Source organism: Tyto alba, unplaced genomic scaffold (genome assembly GCF_018691265.1).
Source record: "Tyto alba isolate M040663 unplaced genomic scaffold, T.alba_DEE_v4.0 Super-Scaffold_14, whole genome shotgun sequence".
Taxonomy (NCBI): domain Eukaryota; kingdom Metazoa; phylum Chordata; class Aves; order Strigiformes; family Tytonidae; genus Tyto; species Tyto alba.
Window position 1 is genome coordinate 57751042 of NW_024881276.1, and position 21505 is coordinate 57772546.

At 50.5% G+C, this 21505-nt stretch overlaps 4 gene segments (V, D, J or C); all 4 read left to right on the top strand.

Annotated features, from left to right (window-relative positions):
- Positions 1-3923: 3923 nt before the first annotated feature.
- LOC122152928 lies at positions 3924-4832 on the top strand. The segment is given in 2 exon segments: positions 3924-3999; positions 4531-4832. Coding segments are annotated over 2 exon segments (345 nt in total).
- Positions 4833-9632: 4800 nt separating this feature from the next.
- LOC122152929 lies at positions 9633-10432 on the top strand. The segment is given in 2 exon segments: positions 9633-9714; positions 10119-10432. Coding segments are annotated over 2 exon segments (357 nt in total).
- Positions 10433-13005: 2573 nt separating this feature from the next.
- Positions 13006-13919, top strand: LOC122152930. The segment is given in 2 exon segments: positions 13006-13048; positions 13618-13919. Coding segments are annotated over 2 exon segments (345 nt in total).
- A 6661-nt stretch (positions 13920-20580) lies between these two features.
- Positions 20581-21380, top strand: LOC122152931. The segment is given in 2 exon segments: positions 20581-20662; positions 21067-21380. Coding segments are annotated over 2 exon segments (357 nt in total).
- The last annotated feature ends 125 nt before the right edge of the window (positions 21381-21505 follow it).

The following is a 21505-nucleotide window of genomic DNA, read 5'->3' on the forward strand; positions in this document are numbered from 1 at the left end:
GGGAGCTGAGCGCAAACCTTCCCCTGCACAAAAGGGACTTGCTTTCCTCCTCCTTGGTGTTGCACAAGGCAGGATGATCCCCTTCCATCTATTACCTCCTCTGCTTCCTAGCCTTCTCTTCCTCCTCTTCTCAGACTCAGCGAGTTTATTTGTCTTGCTTTCTCTCCTTGCCACCCCACTCATCCTTGTCTCCCTCTTCATTTAACTCTCATGTACGTTATGTTCACTTCCGTCAACCCTTCTTCCCCCTTTCTCTCCCCACCTTCTTTCTGTCTCTCTTCAATCTGCGCTCCACAGACTTCCTCTCATTTAACTCCAGCCAACCCTGTTAATCATTCTCAGCGCCAAACAGAAAGCACGTTCATGTGAGAGGTTCTTGGTGCACCTTTAGATAAAGGCAGGGCCAGGCAGGTGGCATAATGGCCTGTAGCAAGTGGGAGCTGTCCACATGCTCCTCCCTTGCGATGTCCTGTCTGAGGTTATCTGATGTTCAAGGGATATGTGCGGCACAGTGCGGGCCTGGATGACACATTGCACATGCAGCGTACCACAGCACAGGCCTGCGCCTGCTCAGGTTAATTGCTGTGTGGATCACTAACTTCTCCGTGTCAGGATGACTACCTCCCTCCCCTAGATGCACATACAGTTCACCTTTCCCAAATACACATGAATTACAGATTACGTTAGCAAGCTGTGCAACTAACAGAAAGTTTCCTGACAGATGAGCTTGTTATCTTGTCCTGGGTTGAGTGAATGGTGGAGGTTTTTTTGGTGGCAGGGGAGGGGTCTATCGGGGCGGCCCCCTGTGAGAAGCTTCTCGAAGCTCCTCCAGCTCCAAGTCAGCTCCACTTCTGTTTGGGAAATTGAGCCAATCGGCTGTGCTTCTGCGATAACGTATTTAAGAAGGGACGTGGTGACGGGCAGTGGGACTGGTGAGGAGGAGTTACTGCAGCTGCATGAACACCAAGGTCAGTGGAGGAACGGAGGAAGAAAGGAGGGGGGAGGTGTGCCGGAGCAGAGACCCGCCTGTATCCTGTGGGGAGACGGCAGGGCGGCCCCCCCCCCCCCGCCACCCATGAAGATCTACGGTGGAGCAGACATTGATTTATGGCCTGTGGCTCCTGCTCGAAATAATCAAGGTGCTGTGCCCAAAGAAGGCCGGGGTCTCATGGGAAAAGGCAGCCCCGCTGCTCTAATTCAGTGCTGGTAGGATTGCAGCACGCGGTGGCGTCCCACGCCGGAGCAGCTCGGGAAGGGCTGCAGGTGTGGGAGGGAATCCAGTCAGAGGAAGTTAGTGACCCATGATGGAGCAGTGTGGGGAATGCTGCGGCCCATGGGAGGAATTCATGTTGGAGAAAGTTTGTGGAGGACTGTCTCCTGTGAGAGGGGGACCACGATGGAGTAGGGGGAACGAGTTCTGGACAATCCCCTCACCGAAGATGAAAAAAGTGTCAGCGCTGACTGCACCCCCATTCCCTGCCCCTGTGCCACTGGGGGAGGAGGTAGAGATATCGGGAGCAGAGCTGAGCCCGGGAAGAAGGGAGGGGTGGGGGGAAGGTGTTCTCAAGATGTGGCAATGCTTCTCACTGTCCTACTCTGTTATGTGTTGTTAGTGTTTGTAATAAATGTATGTTCTTTTTTTTCTTCCCCTAACGAGTCTGCCTCTTGCTCGTGACCATAAAGGGGAGTTTTTCCCCATCCCAGTCCTATCTCGAACCCCAAGCCTGGCTCTCTGTCCCTTCTCATTGCCGGAGGGGAAGGGAGAGAGAGCTGCTGCATTGTGGTTGGCTGCCAACCAGGCCTAAACCACGACATATCTCTGTCGTAACCTACACCAGTGTGCGGCACAGGCCAGCACGGGGCACTCCAGCAGGCTCGTACACTTCAGCTTCTCATGCTAACGTACATGCTTCTCAAGCCCTCAAGCCCAACAGAGCAGGCATGGCCTGTTGGAGATCACTAGCTCCTCAAATACTGTCCGTTCAGCAAGGCTCCCAGTGCACTGCCCTGCCACCTACACAGCCCAGGGAACCCCTTGGCAAATGGAGACCCTTCCCATCAAGCACAGCCTCCTCTCAGCTGGACAGCTGGACAGGGTGTTGTGGGGATGTGGAGTAATTCTCTGTTGACACAGACTGTGTCAGTGTACACAAACTGCAAGCCTCAGTTCCTGCCTGCAGTGATTTCCCACAGCCTTGTGTTGGTGAACAAGCCTGTGCTCTGTGTAGAGAGATAGCATTTTCTCCCTCTCTGTCCATCCTCATCCTGCTTCTTCTTTGCAGAATGCTACAAAAAGAAGACTATCAGCTCTTATTTGGCATGGAGAAGGTAATTCTGTACCACCATATCCCATGGTGAATACGCTTCTCAGAAATCGCTCAGTGGTGCCGTTTCCCAAGAGGCAGTCCCAGTGCAGAGCCAAAGGGAACCTCTTCTCTCCTTGAGCTCTCCCTTTGGAGGGAGAGAAGAGCAGTTACACAAGTCCTCTGTCATGCTGCAACAGACACCAGAATGACAGGTCAGCAGCCTTCCCCATACCTGGGCAACATGACGAATAGCACTGGGATAACCAGAGGAGGTTACCTATGGCTGATTTCAGGGTTGGGATTCTGTGAGTACGACAGCGTCTAGAGAGGAGACGCAGATGAGAGGCACAGACAGAAACAGTTATTCCTGAGGTCATGTCTTCTCTTCTCTTCTCTTCTCTTCTCTTCTCTTCTCTTCTCTTCTCTTCTCTTCTCTTCTCTTCTCTTCTCTTCTCTTCTCTTCTCTTCTCTTCTCTTCTCTTCTCTTCTCTTCTCTTCTCTTCTCTTCTCTTCTCTTCTCTTCTCTTCTCTTCTCTTCTCTTCTCTTCTCTTCTCTTCTCTTCTCTTCTCTTCTCTTCTCTTCTCTTCTCTTCTCTTCTCTTCTCTTCTCTTCTCTTCTCTTCTCTTCTCTTCTCTTCTCTTCTCTTCTCTTCTCTTCTCTTCTCTTCTCTTCTCTTCTCTTCTCTTCTCTTCTCTTCTCTTCTCTTCTCTTCTCTTCTCTTCTCTTCTCTTCTCTTCTCTTCTCTTCTCTTCTCTTCTCTTCTCTTCTCTTCTCTTCTCTTCTCTTCTCTTCTCTTCTCTTCTCTTCTCTTCTCTTCTCTTCTCTTCTCTTCTCTTCTCTTCTCTTCTCTTCTCTTCTCTTCTCTTCTCTTCTCTTCTCTTCTCTTCTCTTCTCTTCTCTTCTCTTCTCTTCTCTTCTCTTCTCTTCTCTTCTCTTCTCTTCTCTTCTCTTCTCTTCTCTTCTCTTCTCTTCTCTTCTCTTCTCTTCTCTTCTCTTCTCTTCTCTTCTCTTCTCTTCTCTTCTCTTCTCTTCTCTTCTCTTCTCTTCTCTTCTCTTCTCTTCTCTTCTCTTCTCTTCTCTTCTCTTCTCTTCTCTTCTCTTCTCTTCTCTTCTCTTCTCTTCTCTTCTCTTCTCTTCTCTTCTCTTCTCTTCTCTTCTCTTCTCTTCTCTTCTCTTCTCTTCTCTTCTCTTCTCTTCTCTTCTCTTCTCTTCTCTTCTCTTCTCTTCTCTTCTCTTCTCTTCTCTTCTCTTCTCTTCTCTTCTCTTCTCTTCTCTTCTCTTCTCTTCTCTTCTCTTCTCTTCTCATTTGGTGCCTCTTCATGTATCCCTGTGCCATGCACGCACCCAGGCAGCCACACAGCTCTGTCATGATCCTGTGATAACACTTGTCTCCCACCTGCGCATACACACAGATACTTTCGGCATGAAGTCAGCGGAGCAGCATACACACACCTCATGCCTGCATGCAGGTGTCATTCTCCACCGTTCCCAGACAGCCAACCACCTTCTCACATTTCAGGCTCGTCTCTCACTGACGTGCCCACCCACGAAGAGACACGTCTCTTCCTCTCTCAGCCTCTCCTCTTCACACATCCCTGTGCCGGTGCTGACAACAGGGGCAGGCTGCTGGAAGGAGGTGACCTTTCTCCATGGTTCTCCACTGGTTCCTTTTGGCCATTCTGTGCCCTGTGGGTGAGTGAGTTTCCCTTCTGCTTGAACAGCTGCACTGAAGCTGCTGCTGCAGACATAACTGTGTGCCCAGTTGCTGGCAGTGCCCCATTCCCCAAGGCTTCCAGGGGGAGGATGGGCAATGAAAAGGGTGATCTTTTCCTCTTTCAGCTCTTAAAATTCTACACATCTACAAATTTGTTTATTCTGTTCCATTTTAATGCTTCAACTCAGATTACTGAAGTCATTTTCATAACAAATTTTCTATTATGTTTCAGGCTGTTATGTTGGCGATTTTGTTAGTTTTGTTTTGTTTTTTTTTTCTTTTTTTTGGTTTTGTGTGGGTTTTTTTGGGGGTTGGTTGTTTTTTTTCGTTTGGTTGGTTGGTTGGTTGTTTTTTTTTTGTCCTGAGTGCCTCTCTCAGACAAATGGTACACTGTCTCATAGCTTGCTGACATCCTTATGCCACCCCATCCCGTGTCATACTTCAAGGATGTGTTTTCATTTCCCCTTCAACATGTTTCATTCCTCACATCTCTTTCCCTTTCTTTCCAGGCCATGCTCTTCAGCAGTCACCAGACACAGTTGTCCGAGTGGGAGATTCTGTGACTCTGAAATGTTCCCAAAAGGGGAGAGTATTCTCAGCCATGTACTGGTACAAGTTGCTCATGGGGAAGGATACCGGTCTGCAGCTGGTTGTATACTCTTTGGAAGGAGGCATGGCAGAGATTGAGCAGGAATTCAGAAACCGCTTCAAGAGTAATGGGACTAAGGGCGGTCACTTATCTGTGGAGATAGATCATGCCCTACTCAATGACTCAGGGACATATTTCTGTGCTGAGCAAGATCCACAGTGACTCAAAAGCTGGAGCAGCATAGCACAAACCTTTCAATGCAAACAGGGATCTGCCCCAGCAGGCACAGAGCCCTGTATTTGACTGTACCTCATTTTCTCCTCTTGCCCTCCAACTCTGTCTACTTAAGGAAAGTGGTGGCATCATCTCTCTGTCTTCTGCCTGGTCTCTAATATCGTTCTTATTCTTTCCCATCTCTGATTTACCTTTTGACCCTTCTTTTTTTCTGATTACTCACTGCCTTGCCTCATTTCTCTGCCATCCACAGAGTGCCTCTCACTTTCCTCCTCTATTCTCTTTTTTTCTGTCCCCTTCCCCTTTCTTCTCTGTCCTCTCTCACACCTGCCCCCCTATTTCCTATATCCTCTTCCATTTCTTTTGCCTTTCAGCCTGTTTCACTAACTCATAGGTAAGCAGCCTTGTTCACACAGCCCTTTCCTTCTCCACCACCTGGGAAGCCAAGGCCAGCCTGGAGTTGAATCTGGCAAGGGACCCCAGAGGGAGCACTCCTGTGTGTGCTCATGTGTCTCTAAGATTCAAGGGTCTCCCGGCTTGCTCACACCGTAGTTTCTGAGAGTACGGGTGACTTGCTGGTAACCTGGGGCTCAACACGCAGCTGAGTGCCAGCAGTGTTGAGTTCCAGCACACCGGCAGGACCGTGCCACTGAGCACTTCTGTGTGCACACTGGTCCCTTGGCCCCACCAGTCTCCAGGCAATGGGCGTGCTGCTCTGTACCGGGCTCCCTGAGTCATCCCACTACCCTGTGACCTGAACACTCTGATGTATGTGATGTAGCCCAAGTCTTGATGGCACCTGGGGATGAAGCACTGTCCTGCAGGTGAGGAGCCCCAAGACACAGGGTGCTGTGTGGCAATAATCCACCATCCCTTTGGCTCTGGCAGACAGACTGGAGTTGTCAGGGCCAGGAGGGGGATCATTCTGTCACCCTGCTCCACCTGGGGGAGCGGTGGACTGGAACCACCCTGTGTCCCCAGGACAGGGGAGATGTCTATCAGGGGTCTTGTAGATGGTGGACGCTGGAATGCGAGACAAGTGGGAAGAGGTTGAGGGCTCTGAGTTTGTCTGGCCTGAAGCTGAGCAGGTAGGGGAGCCTTAGATACAGCCTCTCATTCCCTGGAGGAATTTGAGGGTGGGTTAGAGACAGACTTTTCTTGGAGGTGCCCAGGAAAGGACTGAAAGGTGATGGACACAGGATGGGATGGGGAAATTCTGGTGAAGCAGAGGGACAAATATTTTGCCAGAGGAGTGCAGCAGTGCTGGGACAGGGCCTGGTACTTGGAGTGGTTTGCATCTGGGAAAGCTTTCTAAACTGCCCTGGTCCAGGCCCTGAGAGACCTGCTCCAATTCTAGAGCTAACCCTTCCCTGAGTGGAGGGCAGCCTTGGATACCACCACCACCCCACGTACCTCTGTGAGCCTTTGGTGTATTTCCCAGTGCAGTGAGGCTTTGAAGAAGAATGGGGGAATGTTGGGATGAGAGGATCTTTGTGGTAGACTGCTGGTTGTCCATTGAAGTCCTGTCAAGAAAGACAAATGTGTTTTAATCCTGTCTGGCGACAGGAAGAAGAGGATAGAAAGTGACTCTCTGTAGACAGAAGATGCCCTCTGTCCCTTTTCTCCTAAACAGACCATTACATGGTGTCATGGTTTGAACCTGGTTGGCAGCCAAACACCACGCAGCTGCTCACCGACTCTCCCCCACCTGGGAATGGGGGAGGGAATCGGAGGGGTAAAGGGAGACTCACAGGTTGAGATGAAAACAGTTTAATAATGGGAATAAAATCAGTGACAATAACAGAAAGTGTCAACTGGCAATGAACAGTGCAATTGCTCACCACCCGCTGACTGTTACCCAGCCCGTTCCCAGCTAGCAATCCTGAAATACCAATATCCCGCAATCACAGTCCCGGAAGCGAGAGACAACCCCTTCCCAGCCACCTATATAGTGAGCATGACGTTACAGGATATAGAACATTTCATTGGCCAATTTGGGCCCGGCGCTCTGGCCGTGCTCCCTCCCTGCTTCTTGTGCAGCTGCGCACAGGCAGGACATGGGGAGTTGGAGAGTCCTGGAAATCTCAGCAACAATTGGAAACCTCAGTGTGCTATCACCACTCTTCTCATACCAAACCCCATACTGAATCCAAAATACAGCACTATTCTAGCTACCAGAAAGACACAACTCTATTCCAGCCCAAACCAGGACGCATGGTTAAGGTGAACTCCTTTGCTGAAACCAGTTCTGGGATTCTTAAAAAGCCCCTGTGATTTCAAAGAGATTCTAGCGAGGTCCCATCACACAGGATTGCAGTCTTAGATCAGGGCTCCAGGATTTGTCCAATATGAGTGTCCTCCAGCCTTGACTTATGTCCAGTGCTCCTTACTCCATCACACAGAAAAGCTTATCTCCCTTTCAGCTATTGTGGCTGCACTCCACACTACCTGGACCACTCTGGACCAGACCAACCTAGCCTGGATGCCCCTGCCGCAACTTCCCTTTGTCCCTTGTTCAAGATGGGATGGATGCCCTCTCTGTGCCCCTTGGGGCATGAGGTGGAACCAAGGCCTGGGGTCTCTCTCACGTGCCACTTATGTCCTGGCCATTGAAAGCACTGGTGACCGTAATCCTGCCATTGAACCTGCCCTTACCCTGGGATGACAAATGGATGTCACCTTTGGAGCAGTGTGAAGCAGAGGCCAGTCTAGACCCCTGCCCAGCGTAAATGTTCAGCTATCGGCCAAAACCTCTCCCCACACAGGTCTAGCCTGGGAACTCACTGCTCTTCACTCCTGTCACCAGGTATAGGGCACAGATGGCTTCCCCGGAGAAGAAGAGTGCATAATCCACTAGGGGATTAATCTCATAATGCCTATGGGAAGTATTCCCATCATTTTGGGGGGATTAATCCTATTATCCCTATTAAAATAATTCTGTAATGCCATTGAGCAGTAATACCATAAGACTCCTCAAATCAAGGCAGACGTATCACCAGCAAACCTAGCCCATTTCCACTTGTTTCTCCTTCCCCATAACCAGGGTGCCCTCCAGGCACAGGGTCTGACAGTTCTTACGAGGAGGAAAAGATGCTGCCAGCAGGGCTCAGCATAGTGAAGACCTCTGTCATCTGTTGCCTGGGTTCCTTTCAGCCTTGCCACACGCCTAGCTGTGCATCTCTCCCTGTGCTAATCGGGTTCTCCAGCTAGCCTGTGCTGAGTTGGCCCCATTCAGGCGAGGCCATGTGGATGTCCTTCTGAACAGAAGCACCTGAGGGCACTGTGGAGAGGCTGCCAGTGGCCTGAATCTGTTGAGCCTCTGAGCAAAGCAGCAGAGAGGTGTCACTGGTAGAGCATGAATGAAAAAATTACACAGTACAGCTGCTTTCCCAGACCATAGTGGTCTCTCTGGCTGCTTCCCAGTGGCAGACCTTCCCCCTCCCCCCTGGCCCCCACCCCTCTGGAGGACAGACTCAGTCCTGCCAGAAAAGAAACCCACCTTGGACAGGTTGATTCACAGGGCAGAAGGGGCAATTACACAGATGGTCTCAGTTGCTGAGCTCTCTTTGGCTTTCCCAGACAAAGTGTGCTCCTGAAGCAGAGCTGCCAGAAGCCCTTGCCCCAGAGGAAACGCCAGGTTGAAACACCCAGGGCTCCCCATCTAGGCCACAGAGAGAAATCATCTCTGGATGAACTTGGGTTACTGCCTGTCGGCAAGTGAGGGGCTACCCTGGCCCCAGTCTCTAGCACCTCTTCTCCCTCATGCCTCCTGCTTTGGGCCACGCTCAGTTCTTGCTTGTTTCCCATGTCAGCACATTGACTGGGCTCTTCACGGGGATTTGCCTTCCTCTTCCACCCCTCTCACCAGCTTTTCTGGGCCAGGGCTGGAGGGAGCCCCGCACACACGCACACACACACACACACACACACACACACACTGCATATCTATGCACACATGTGCAAAAACACACATGTGCACAGACACACCACACACACACAGACACAGACACACCACACACACACTCTGACCACTGATATACCTCCCCATCCCCATCACAGTGATCACTGCACCAGCCTGGAGCACTGGGATGAAAGGTCTTAAGGGTAAGGGCAGTCTGGGGCAGATGAGACCTCCACCCCACTCTATCCTTTGTGCTGTTCAGGAACATTCCCAGCTGTACTGCAGAGGAAGAGAAACTAACCACAGCGGGACTCACAGTTCCCTGCAGGAGAGCAGCTGGAAGCAGCAGGCACTCTTTAGCTCTTCAGAGAAAGGGATGAGGGAAGAGCTTCACTGCAAAGCCCATGAGAGCCCTTGGCAGGAAGAATGCTGGGGCTGTTGTGGTGCCTTTCTTGGTCCTGCACTCAGTGACTTTAATTGCTTTGTTCACAGTACTACGTAGAGAAAAAGAGCTCTCACACAGCCGGGGATGGGGTGGGAGGTGGTGGGAAGTGAACAGGCCATGGCATGGGACACACATACAAGGGACCTATGTGTGACCTTCATATTTCATTCCTCCCACTCTCAAGGACTTCAGGAGGAGAAAGGGAGAATTCCTCTGACTTGTACACACTTGGACTCCCGTGCAACCTCAGCATAGTTCTGTCCATTTAACATACTTCTCCCCTCCCCAGCCCCTTCCTGCTTCTCTGCAGGTTTCATATGTTCCTGTGATTTTCTGTGTCATCCCCCAGTGTTACCAGCCAGCCAATCCTTTTTCACATTTCACGTCCTGTCCAACCCTCATCCTCACTGAGTGCTTCCTCTTCACACATCTCTGGCCAGCTACAAAAAGCAGTTCCTGAAAGGACAGGGGCTTTTCCCCCATGGTTCCCTACTGGTTCTTTGTGGCCATGCTGGCCCCTATGGGTAAGTGAACTCGACCCCTGAGCACCTATATCAATTCCTCTGCTGCTGTCCCAGCTGTGTAACCCAGTTGCTGGTAGTGCTCCATTCCCCAAAGCTTCCTCTGCTAAGGATGGGCAATGAATGAGGTGGGCAGGAATCCCTCAATCTCCTGCATTGGCTGTCTATTTTTTCATCTGTGCACAACCCCCAAATGGTCCCTTTTTTGGACACAAAGTGCCCAGGAATGTTTCTTGCCTATTGGAGAGCAACTGGAAACTCACCTGCTGTTCCGAAGAGCTGTCCCATCCATTCCACTGCTCCCTAACCTGTCCTGTTCCTTCTCACCCCCTTCTCTACCAACCCATGGTGCCTAGTTCATGCTTTTCCAGTTTTTGTTCCTCAACGCTCCTCCTTTTCCATTCCAGCGTTGGCTCTGGAACAGTCCCCAGACACAGTGATACGACAAGGCCAGTCTGTGAATCTGAGCTGTTCCAAGAAGAAATCCTCCAACAGAGCTATGTACTGGTACAAACTGCCTTTGGGGAAGGACTCCAGGCTGAGGCTAGTGTCTTCTGCAATAGAAGGTGTTGAAGTAACCATTGAGGAGGATCTCCGAAACCATATTAAGAGCAGTGAGATACAAGGCGACGGGATGACCCTCTTCATAGAGCATGCCTTTCTCAATGACTCTGGCATGTACTATTGTGCTGAGAGTGAAACACAGTGGCTAGGCTGCTGAGGGAGCTGAGCGCAAACCTTCCCCTGCACAAAAGGGACTTGCTTTCCTCCTCCTTGGTGTTGCACAAGGCAGGATGATCCCCTTCCATCTATTACCTCCTCTGCTTCCTAGCCTTCTCTTCCTCCTCTTCTCAGACTCAGCGAGTTTATTTGTCTTGCTTTCTCTCCTTGCCACCCCACTCATCCTTGTCTCCCTCTTCATTTAACTCTCATGTACGTTATGTTCACTTCCGTCAACCCTTCTTCCCCCTTTCTCTCCCCACCTTCTTTCTGTCTCTCTTCAATCTGCGCTCCACAGACTTCCTCTCATTTAACTCCAGCCAACCCTGTTAATCATTCTCAGTGCCAAACGGAAAGCACGTTCATGTGAGAGGTTCTTGGTGCACCTTTAGATAAAGGCAGGGCCAGGCAGGTGGCATAATGGCCTGTAGCAAGTGGGAGCTGTCCACATGCTCCTCCCTTGCGATGTCCTGTCTGAGGTTATCCGATGTTCAAGGGATATGTGCGGCACAGTGCGGGCCTGGATGACACATTGCACATGCAGCGTACCACAGCGCAGGCCTGCGCCTGCTCAGGTTAATTGCTGTGTGGATCACTAACTTCTCCGTGTCAGGATGACTACCTCCCTCCCCTAGATGCACATACAGTTCACCTTTCCCAAATACACATGAATTACAGATTACGTTAGCAAGCTGTGCAACTAACAGAAAGTTTCCTGACAGATGAGAGTGTTATCTCTGTCGTAACCTACACCAGTGTGCAGCACAGGCCAGCACGGGGCACTCCAGCAGGCTCGTACACTTCAGCTTCTCATGCTTACGTACATGCTTCTCAAGCCCTCAAGCCCAACAGAGCAGGCATGGCCTGTTGGAGATCACTAGCTCCTCAAATACTGTGCATTCTGCAAGGCTCCCAGTGCACTGCCCTGCCACCTACACAGCCCAGGGAACCCCTTGGCAAATGGAGACCCTTCCCATCAAGCACAGCCTCCTCTCAGTTGGACAGCTGGACAGGGTGTTGTGGGGATGTGGAGTAATTCTCTGTTGACACAGACTGTGTCAGTGTACACAAACTGCAAGCCTCAGTTCCTGCCTGCAGTGATTTCCCACAGCCTTGTGTTGGTGAACAAGCCTGTGCTCTGTGTAGAGAGATAGCATTTTCTCCCTCTCTGTCCATCCTCATCCTGCTTCTTCTTTGCAGAATGCTACAAAAAGAAGACTATCAGCTCTTATTTGGCATGGAGAAGGTAATTCTTTACCACCATATCCCATGGTGAATACCCTTCTCAGAAATCACTCAGTGGTGCCGTTTCCCAAGAGGCAGTCCCAGTGCAGAGCCAAAGGGAACCTCTTCTCTCCTTGAGCTCTCCCTTTGGAGGGAGAGAAGAGCAGTTACACAAGTCCTCTGTCATGCTGCAACAGACACCAGAATGACAGGTCAGCAGCCTTCCCCATACCTGGGCAACATGACGAATAGCACTGGGATAACCAGAGGAGGTTACCTATGGCTGATTTCAGGGTTGGGATTCTGTGAGTACGACAGCGTCTAGAGAGGAGACGCAGATGAGAGGCACAGACAGAAACAGTTATTCCTGAGGTCATGTCTCTTCTCTTCTCTTCTCTTCTCTTCTCTTCTCTTCTCTTCTCTTCTCTTCTCTTCTCTTCTCTTCTCTTCTCTTCTCTTCTCTTCTCTTCTCTTCTCTTCTCTTCTCTTCTCTTCTCTTCTCTTCTCTTCTCTTCTCTTCTCTTCTCTTCTCTTCTCTTCTCTTCTCTTCTCTTCTCTTCTCTTCTCTTCTCTTCTCTTCTCTTCTCTTCTCTTCTCTTCTCTTCTCTTCTCTTCTCTTCTCTTCTCTTCTCTTCTCTTCTCTTCTCTTCTCTTCTCTTCTCTTCTCTTCTCTTCTCTTCTCTTCTCTTCTCTTCTCTTCTCTTCTCTTCTCTTCTCTTCTCTTCTCTTCTCTTCTCTTCTCTTCTCTTCTCTTCTCTTCTCTTCTCTTCTCTTCTCTTCTCTTCTCTTCTCTTCTCTTCTCTTCTCTTCTCTTCTCTTCTCTTCTCTTCTCTTCTCTTCTCTTCTCTTCTCTTCTCTTCTCTTCTCTTCTCTTCTCTTCTCTTCTCTTCTCTTCTCTTCTCTTCTCTTCTCTTCTCTTCTCTTCTCTTCTCTTCTCTTCTCTTCTCTTCTCTTCTCTTCTCTTCTCTTCTCTTCTCTTCTCTTCTCTTCTCTTCTTCTCTATTTGGTGTCTCTTCGTGTTTCCCTGTGCCATACACGCACTCAGGCTGCCACACAGCCCTGTCATGATCCTGTGATAACACTTGTCTCCCACCTGCGCATACACACAGATACTCACACTCGGCAGGAAGTCAGCAGAGCAGCATACAGGCACCTCATGCCTGCATGCAGGTGTCATTCTCCACCGTTCCCAGACAGCCAACCACCTTCTCACATTTCAGGCTCGTCTCTCACTGACGTGCCCACCCACGCAGAGACACGTCTCTTCCTCTCTCAGCCTCTCCTCTTCACACCTCTCTGCGCCTTTGCTGACAACAGGGGCAGGCTGCTGGAAGGAGGTGACCTTTCCCCATGGTTCTCCACTGGTTCCTTTTGGCCATTCTGTGCCCTGTGGGTGAGTGAGTTTCCCTTCTGCTTGAACAGCTGCACTGAAGCTGCTGCTGCAGACATAACTGTTTGCCCAGTTGCTGGCAGTGCCCCATTCCCCAAAGCTTCCAGGGGGAGGATGGGCAATGAAAAGGGTGATATTTTCCTCTCTCAGCTCAAAAACCTCTACACATCTACAAATTTATTTATTCTGTCCCATTTTAATGCTTCAACTGAGTGTACTGAAGTCATTTTCACAACAAATTTTCTATTATGTTTCAGGCTGTTATGCTGGGGTTTTTTTGTTTTGTTTGTTCTTCTTGGGTTTTTTTGTTTGTTTTGTTTTGTTATTTTTGTTTTGTTTGTTTGTTTGCTTGCTTTTGTTTGTTTTTTTGGTTGGTTGCTTTTGGGGTTATTTTGTTTGTTTGTTTGGTTGGTTTTTTTCTGTCCTGGGTACCTCTCTCAGACAAATGGTACACTGTCTTATAGCTTGCTGACATCCTTATGCCACCCCATCCCGTGTCATACTTCAAGGATGTGTTTTCATTTCCCCTTCAACATGTTTCATTCCTCACATCTCTTTCCTTTTCTTTCCAGGCCACGCTCTTCAGCAGTCACCAGACACAGTTGTCCGAGTGGGAGACTCTGTGACTCTGAAATGTTCCCTTAAGGGGAGTGTATTCTCAACCATCTCCTGGTACAAGTTGCTCATGGGGAAGGATACCGGTCTGCAGCTGGTTGTATACTCTGTGGAAGGAGGCATGGCAGAGATTGAGCAGGAATTCAGAAACCGCTTCAAGAGTAATGGGACTAAGGGCGGTCACTTATCTGTGGAGATAGATCATGCCCTACTCAATGACTCAGGGACATATTTCTGTGCTGAGCAAGATGCACAGTGACTCAAAAGCTGGAGCAGCATAGCACAAACCTTTCAATGCAAACAGGGATCTGCCCCAGCAGGCACAGAGCCCTGTATTTGACTGTACCTCATTTTCTCCTCTTGCCCTCCAACTCTGTCTACTTAAGGAAAGTGGTGGTATCATCTCTCTGTCTTCTGCCTGGTCTCTAATATCGTTCTTATTCTTTCCCATCTCTGACTTACCTTTTGACCCTTCTTTTTTCTGATTAATCACTGCCTTGCCTCATTTCTCTGCCATCCACAGAGTGCCTCTCACTTTCCTCCTCTATTCTCTTTTTTTCTGTACCCTTCCCCTTTCTTCTCTGTCCTCTCTCACACCTGCCCCCCTATTTCCTATATCCTCTTCCATTTCTTTTCCCTTTCAGCCTGTTTCCCTAACTCATAGGTAAGCAGCCTTGTTCACACAGCCCTTTCCTTCTCCACCACCTGGGAAGCCAAGGCCAGCCTGGAGTTGAATCTGGCAAGGGACCCCAGAGGGAGCACTCCTGTGTGTGCTCATGTGTCTCTAAGATTCAAGGGTCTCCCGGCTTGCTCACACCGTAGTTTCTGAGAGTACGGGTGACTTGCTGGTAACCTGGGGCTCAACACGCTGCTGAGTGCCAGCAGTGTTGAGTTCCAGCACACCGGCAGGACCGTGCCACTGAGCACTTCTGTGTGCACACTGGTCCCTTGGCCCCACCAGTCTCCAGGCAATGGGCGTGCTGCTCTGTACCGGGCTCCCTGAGTCATCCCACTACCCTGTGACCTGAACACTCTGATGTATGTGATGTAGCCCAAGTCTTGATGGCACCTGGGGATGAAGCACTGTCCTGCAGGTGAGGAGCCCCAAGACACAGGGTGCTGTGTGGCAATAATCCACCATCCCTTTGGCTCTGGCAGACAGACTGGAGTTGTCAGGGCCAGGAGGGGGATCATTCTGTCACCCTGCTCCACCTGGGGGAGTGGTGGACTGGAACCACCCTGTGTCCCCAGGACAGGGGAGATGTCTATCAGGGGTCTTGTAGATGGTGGACGCTGGAACGCAAGACAAGTGGGAAGAGGTTGAGGGCTCTGAGTTTGTCTGGCCTGAAGCTGAGTAGGCAAGGGAGCCTTAGTTACAGCCTCTCATTCCCTGGAGGAATTTGAGGGTGGGTTAGAGACAGACTTTTCTTGGAGGTGCCCAGGAAAGGACTGAAAGGTGATGGGCACAGGATGGGATGGGGAAAGTCTGGTGAAGCAGAGGGACAAATATTTTGCCAGAGGAGTGCAGCAGTGCTGGGACAGGGCCTGGTACTTGGAGTGGTTTGCATCTGGGAAAGCTTTCTAAACTGCCCTGGTCCAGGCCCTGAGAGACCTGCTCCAATTCTAGAGCTAACCCTTCCCTGAGTGGAGGGCAGCCTTGGATACCACCACCACCCCACGTACCTCTGTGAGCCTTTGGTGTATTTCCCAGTGCAGTGAGGCTTTGAAGAAGAATGGGGGAATGTTGGGATGAGAGGATCTTTGTGGTAGACTGCTGGTTGTCCGCTGAAGTCCTGTCAAGAAAGACAAAGGTGTTTTAATCCTGTCTGGCGACAGGAAGAAGAGGATAGAAAGTGACTCTCTGTAGACAGAAGATGCCCTCTGTCCCTTTTCTCCTAAACAGACCATTACATGGTGTCATGGTTTGAACCTGGTTGGCAGCCAAACACCACGCAGCTGCTCACCGACTCTCCCCCACCTGGGAATGGGGGGAGGGAATCGGAGGGGTAAAGGGAGACTCACAGGTTGAGATGAAAACAGTTTAATAATGGGAATAAAATCAGTGACAATAACAGAAAGTGTCAACTGGCAATGAACAGTGCAATTGCTCACCACCCGCTGACTGTTACCCAGCCCGTTCCCAGCTAGCAATCCTGAAATACCAATATCCCGCAAACACAGTCCCGGAAGCGAGAGACAACCCCTTCCCAGCCACCTATATAGTGAGCATGACGTTACAGGATATAGAACATTTCATTGGCCAATTTGGGCCCGGTGCTCTGGCCGTGCTCCCTCCCTGCTTCTTGTGCAGCTGCGCACAGGCAGGACATGGGGAGTTGGAGAGTCCTGGAAATCTCAGCAACAATTGGAAACCTCAGTGTGCTATCACCACTCTTCTCATACCAAACCCCATACTGAATCCAAAATACAGCACTATTCTAGCTACCAGAAAGACACAACTCTATTCCAGCCCAAACCAGGACGCATGGTTAAGGTGAACTCCTTTGCTGAAACTAGTTCTGGGATTCTTAAAAAACCCCTGTGATTTCAAAGAGATTCTAGCGAGGTCCCATCACACAGGATTGCATTCTTAGATCAGGGCTCCAGGATTTGTCCAATATGAGTGTTCCCAATCCTTGACTTATGTCCTGTGCTCCTTCCTCCATCACACAGAAAAGCTTATCTCCCTTTCAGCTATTGGGGCTGCACTCCACACTACCTGGACCTCTCTGGACCAGACCAACCTAGCCTGGATGCCCCCGCCGCAACTTCCCTTTGTTCCTTGGTGAGGATGGTATGGATGCCCTCTCTGTGCCCCTTGGGGCATGAGGTGGAACCAAGGCCTGGGGTCTCTCTCATGTGCCACTTATGTCCTGGCCATTGAAAGCACTGGTGACCATAATCCTGCCATTGAACCTGCCCTTACCCTGGGATGACAAATGGATGTCACCCTTGGAGCAGTGTGAAGCAGGGGCCAGCCTAGACCCCTGCCCAGGAGAAATGTTCAGCTGTCGGCCAAAACCTCTCCCCACACAGGTCTAGCCTGGGCACTCACTGCTCTTCATTCCTGTCACCAGGTATAGGTCACAGATGGCTTCCCCAGGGAAGAAGAGTGCATAATCCACTAGGGGATTAATCTCATAATGCCTATGGGAAGTATTCCCATCATTTTGGGGGGATTAATCCTATTATCCCAATTAAAATAATTCTGTAATGCCATTGAGGAGTAATACCATAATGCTCCTCAAGTCAATCCCATAAACTCAGTGAGGATTAATCCTGTAATCCCAGATGGAAAAAAATCTGAAATCCTATTTGGGATGGTTCCCAAACTACACATGGGCATTTAGCACGTAATTGCAGTGTGACTAAACCCATAACTGGAATTCTGTTTATCTCAAAATCCCAGTGGGAAATAATCCCATAATCCCTGCCAAGAGAGAAACCAGAAATAATCCTGAGACAGAGACCATTCACATTTTTCCCTGAGGAAGAATCACAGGGCTGCAAATGAGGCGGTCAGGATGACTTAACTTTTTGGTGAATTTTTGCATAGCAGATATAAGGGGTGAATTTTTCTGCACATGGCCCCAGTGGCAACACAAGACTGACTCTCGGGGAACCCAGGCAGCCAGACTCCCAGCCCCACAGCCCTGACCAGATGGACAACTTGTTGCCTTGCATCTCATCTAAGAGATTCCCCGTGGGCTCCGAAAAAGGGCTAGCCAAGAGCACTGAAGCATCCTAGGGGTTTTGAAGCAGAAAAGGTACACTTGACCCTTCCCATCATCCTCTTCCCAAATCCGGACACCTAGAGCATAAACTTTTTATTTTGCTTTCTTGGCTATTTCTGGAGTCTGGAAACACCAGTTAGGACTTTACTGTGTTTCAAGACCCCCCTACCCTAGCTTGAGTCCTCAGCTTTGGGCCCAGCCCGGAGAAGAGAGGGGAGCGAGGTCCTCCAGGAAACCTGTCTCTCCACTTCCCTGGTTGTAGACTCCCCTGTTGTAGATATCACCCTGGTCCTGCATCGGTCATGCCAAGGACAATAGTAATCAAGAACCAGGAATGAATGAAAGCTGAGAACAGGATCCGGGCATCTGGCTTCTCAGTACTTCCTTCCCTGTCTGTACCGCTGTGGTTATCTCCTCCGTGCCCAGAGCCAGATGGAATCCTGATGTTGGAGCTGCTGTTCTATTTATGCCCAGCCCCATACTTCTTTCCTGAAGGAGGGGCAATGTACCTGATGTGAGGTGGAGTGCAGTGCAACAACCTTCCCACTTAATGCGCTGGGAGGTTTATTTGTCCCATAAATATACCCCAGGAAGGAGAATGCACGGTTGGGCCAGAGCAGTTAAGATTTTTGACCACGAGGTAGCACCAGTAGCTACTGAAAGAGCAAGACCCAGCCACTCTGAGTTCATGTCACAACTCCCCTCACATCCCCAATCCACACCTAGCTCCTCCTAAGTGTGAGGAGGGGCTTCCAGTCCCGGCTCAGCAGGCATCCAGCACCTCACTGAGATGCAGCACCCCACGGACATGCTCCAAAAGCTGAGCCCTAGGCATGCTGCACAACCACCAGAAGTTGTCCCGGGATCCCAAGTGAGCCAAGGGATGGCCCTGATGACCAGGACAAGGCCATCCCAGAGAAGTTTCAGAAGGGATTGTTGATAATTCCGTTATTTCCCAGTGTCTGGTTTGGCCCACCCACTGCATCCCCTGCTGCTTGCCACAAGACAAGGTTGTCCTCACATGCTTACTCTTCTTTATCTCAAGTGCTGCTGAATAGCAAAACAGAGTAAAAGACCCCAGAGGAAGCTGATGCTCAGGTATATTTTCACAGACCAAGGGCAGATGCTGAGAAATCCTTCAAGAGGTGTGAGGCATAGGTCTGGTCAGGGGTCCTTCACCTCATGCTGTAATTGTGGGGAGAGGGAGATGCCGTCTGGCACACAAGTGACCTGTGCAACACCAGTCTCCACTTCTTGATTCAGCATCTCCTATTGAGCACCTGCGCACAGTTTTCCTCATGCCGTTCACTGAACTTTCTTCCCTAGAGAAACACTGAGCTGGGTGACAGCCCACTAGCCTTCTCCTTCCTGGCATCGTGAGGCAGACGTATCACCAGCAAACCTAGCCCATTTCCACTTGTTTCTCCTTCCCCGTAAACAGGGTGCCCTCCAGGAACAGGGTCTGACAGTTCTTACGAGGAGGAAAAGATGCTGCCAGCAGGGCTCAGCATGGTGAAGACCTCTGTCATTTGTTGCCTGGGTTCCTTTCAGCCTTGCCACACGCCTAGCTGTGCATCCCTCCCTGTGCTAATCGGGTTCTCCAGCAGCCTGTGCTGAGTTGGCCCCTTTCAGGCGAGGCTATGTGGATGTCCTTCTGAGCAGAAGCACCTGAGGGCACTGTGGAGAGGCTGCCAGTGGCCTGAATCTGTTGAGCCTCTGAGCAAAGCAGCAGAGAGGTGTCACTGGTAGAGCATGAATGAAAAAATTACACAGTACAGCTGCTTTCAAGACCATAGAGGTCTCTCTGGCTGCATCCCAGTGGCAGACCTCCCCCCTCCCCCCTGCCCCCCACCCCTCTGGAGGACAGGCTCAGTCCTGCCAGAAAAGAAACTCACCTTGGACAGGTTGATTCACAGGGCAGAAGGGGCAATTACACAGATGGGCTCAGTTGCTGAGCTCTCTTTGGCTTTCCCAGACAAAGTGTGCTCCTGAAGCAGAGCTGCCAGAAGCCCTTGCCCCAGAGGAAACGCCAGGTTGAAACACCCAGGGCTCCCCATCTAGGCCACAGAGAGAAATCATCTCTGGATGAACTTGGGTTACTGCCTGTCGGCAAGTGAGGGGCTACCCTGGCCCCAGTCTCTAGCACCTCTTCTCCCTCATGCCTCCTGCTTTGGGCCACGCTCAGTTCTTGCTTGTTTCCCATGTCAGCACATTGACTGGGCTCTTCACGGGGATTTGCCTTCCTCTTCCACCCCTCTCACCAGCTTTTCTGGGCCAGGGCTGGAGGGAGCCCCGCACACACGCACACACACACACACACACACACACACACACACTGCATATCTATGCACACATGTGCAAAAACACACATGTGCACAGACACACCACACACACACAGACACAGACACACCACACACACACTCTGACCACTGATATACCTCCCCATCCCCATCACAGTGATCACTGCACCAGCCTGGAGCACTGGGATGAAAGGTCTTAAGGGTAAGGGCAGTCTGGGGCAGATGAGACCTCCACCCCACTCTATCCTTTGTGCTGTTCAGGAACATTCCCAGCTGTACTGCAGAGGAAGAGAAACTAACCACAGCGGGACTCACAGTTCCCTGCAGGAGAGCAGCTGGAAGCAGCAGGCACTCTTTAGCTCTTCAGAGAAAGGGATGAGGGAAGAGCTTCACTGCAAAGCCCATGAGAGCCCTTGGCAGGAAGAATGCTGGGGCTGTTGTGGTGCCTTTCTTGGTCCTGCACTCAGTGACTTTAATTGCTTTGTTCACAGTACTACGTAGAGAAAAAGAGCTCTCACACAGCCGGGGATGGGGTGGGAGGTGGTGGGAAGTGAACAGGCCATGGCATGGGACACACATACAAGGGACCTATGTGTGACCTTCATATTTCATTCCTCCCACTCTCAAGGACTTCAGGAGGAGAAAGGGAGAATTCCTCTGACTTGTACACACTTGGACTCCCGTGCAACCTCAGCATAGTTCTGTCCATTTAACATACTTCTCCCCTCCCCAGCCCCTTCCTGCTTCTCTGCAGGTTTCATATGTTCCTGTGATTTTCTGTGTCATCCCCCAGTGTTACCAGCCAGCCAATCCTTTTTCACATTTCACGTCCTGTCCAACCCTCATCCTCACTGAGTGCTTCCTCTTCACACATCTCTGGCCAGCTACAAAAAGCAGTTCCTGAAAGGACAGGGGCTTTTCCCCCATGGTTCCCTACTGGTTCTTTGTGGCCATGCTGGCCCCTATGGGTAAGTGAACTCGACCCCTGAGCACCTATATCAATTCCTCTGCTGCTGTCCCAGCTGTGTAACCCAGTTGCTGGTAGTGCTCCATTCCCCAAAGCTTCCTCTGCTAAGGATGGGCAATGAATGAGGTGGGCAGGAATCCCTCAATCTCCTGCATTGGCTGTCTATTTTTTCATCTGTGCACAACCCCCAAATGGTCCCTTTTTTGGACACAAAGTGCCCAGGAATGTTTCTTGCCTATTGGAGAGCAACTGGAAACTCACCTGCTGTTCCGAAGAGCTGTCCCATCCATTCCACTGCTCCCTAACCTGTCCTGTTCCTTCTCACCCCCTTCTCTACCAACCCATGGTGCCTAGTTCATGCTTTTCCAGTTTTTGTTCCTCAACGCTCCTCCTTTTCCATTCCAGCGTTGGCTCTGGAACAGTCCCCAGACACAGTGATACGACAAGGCCAGTCTGTGAATCTGAGCTGTTCCAAGAAGAAATCCTCCAACAGAGCTATGTACTGGTACAAACTGCCTTTGGGGAAGGACTCCAGGCTGAGGCTAGTGTCTTCTGCAATAGAAGGTGTTGAAGTAACCATTGAGGAGGATCTCCGAAACCATATTAAGAGCAGTGAGATACAAGGCGACGGGATGACCCTCTTCATAGAGCATGCCTTTCTCAATGACTCTGGCATGTACTATTGTGCTGAGAGTGAAACACAGTGGCTAGGCTGCTGAGGGAGCTGAGCGCAAACCTTCCCCTGCACAAAAGGGACTTGCTTTCCTCCTCCTTGGTGTTGCACAAGGCAGGATGATCCCCTTCCATCTATTACCTCCTCTGCTTCCTAGCCTTCTCTTCCTCC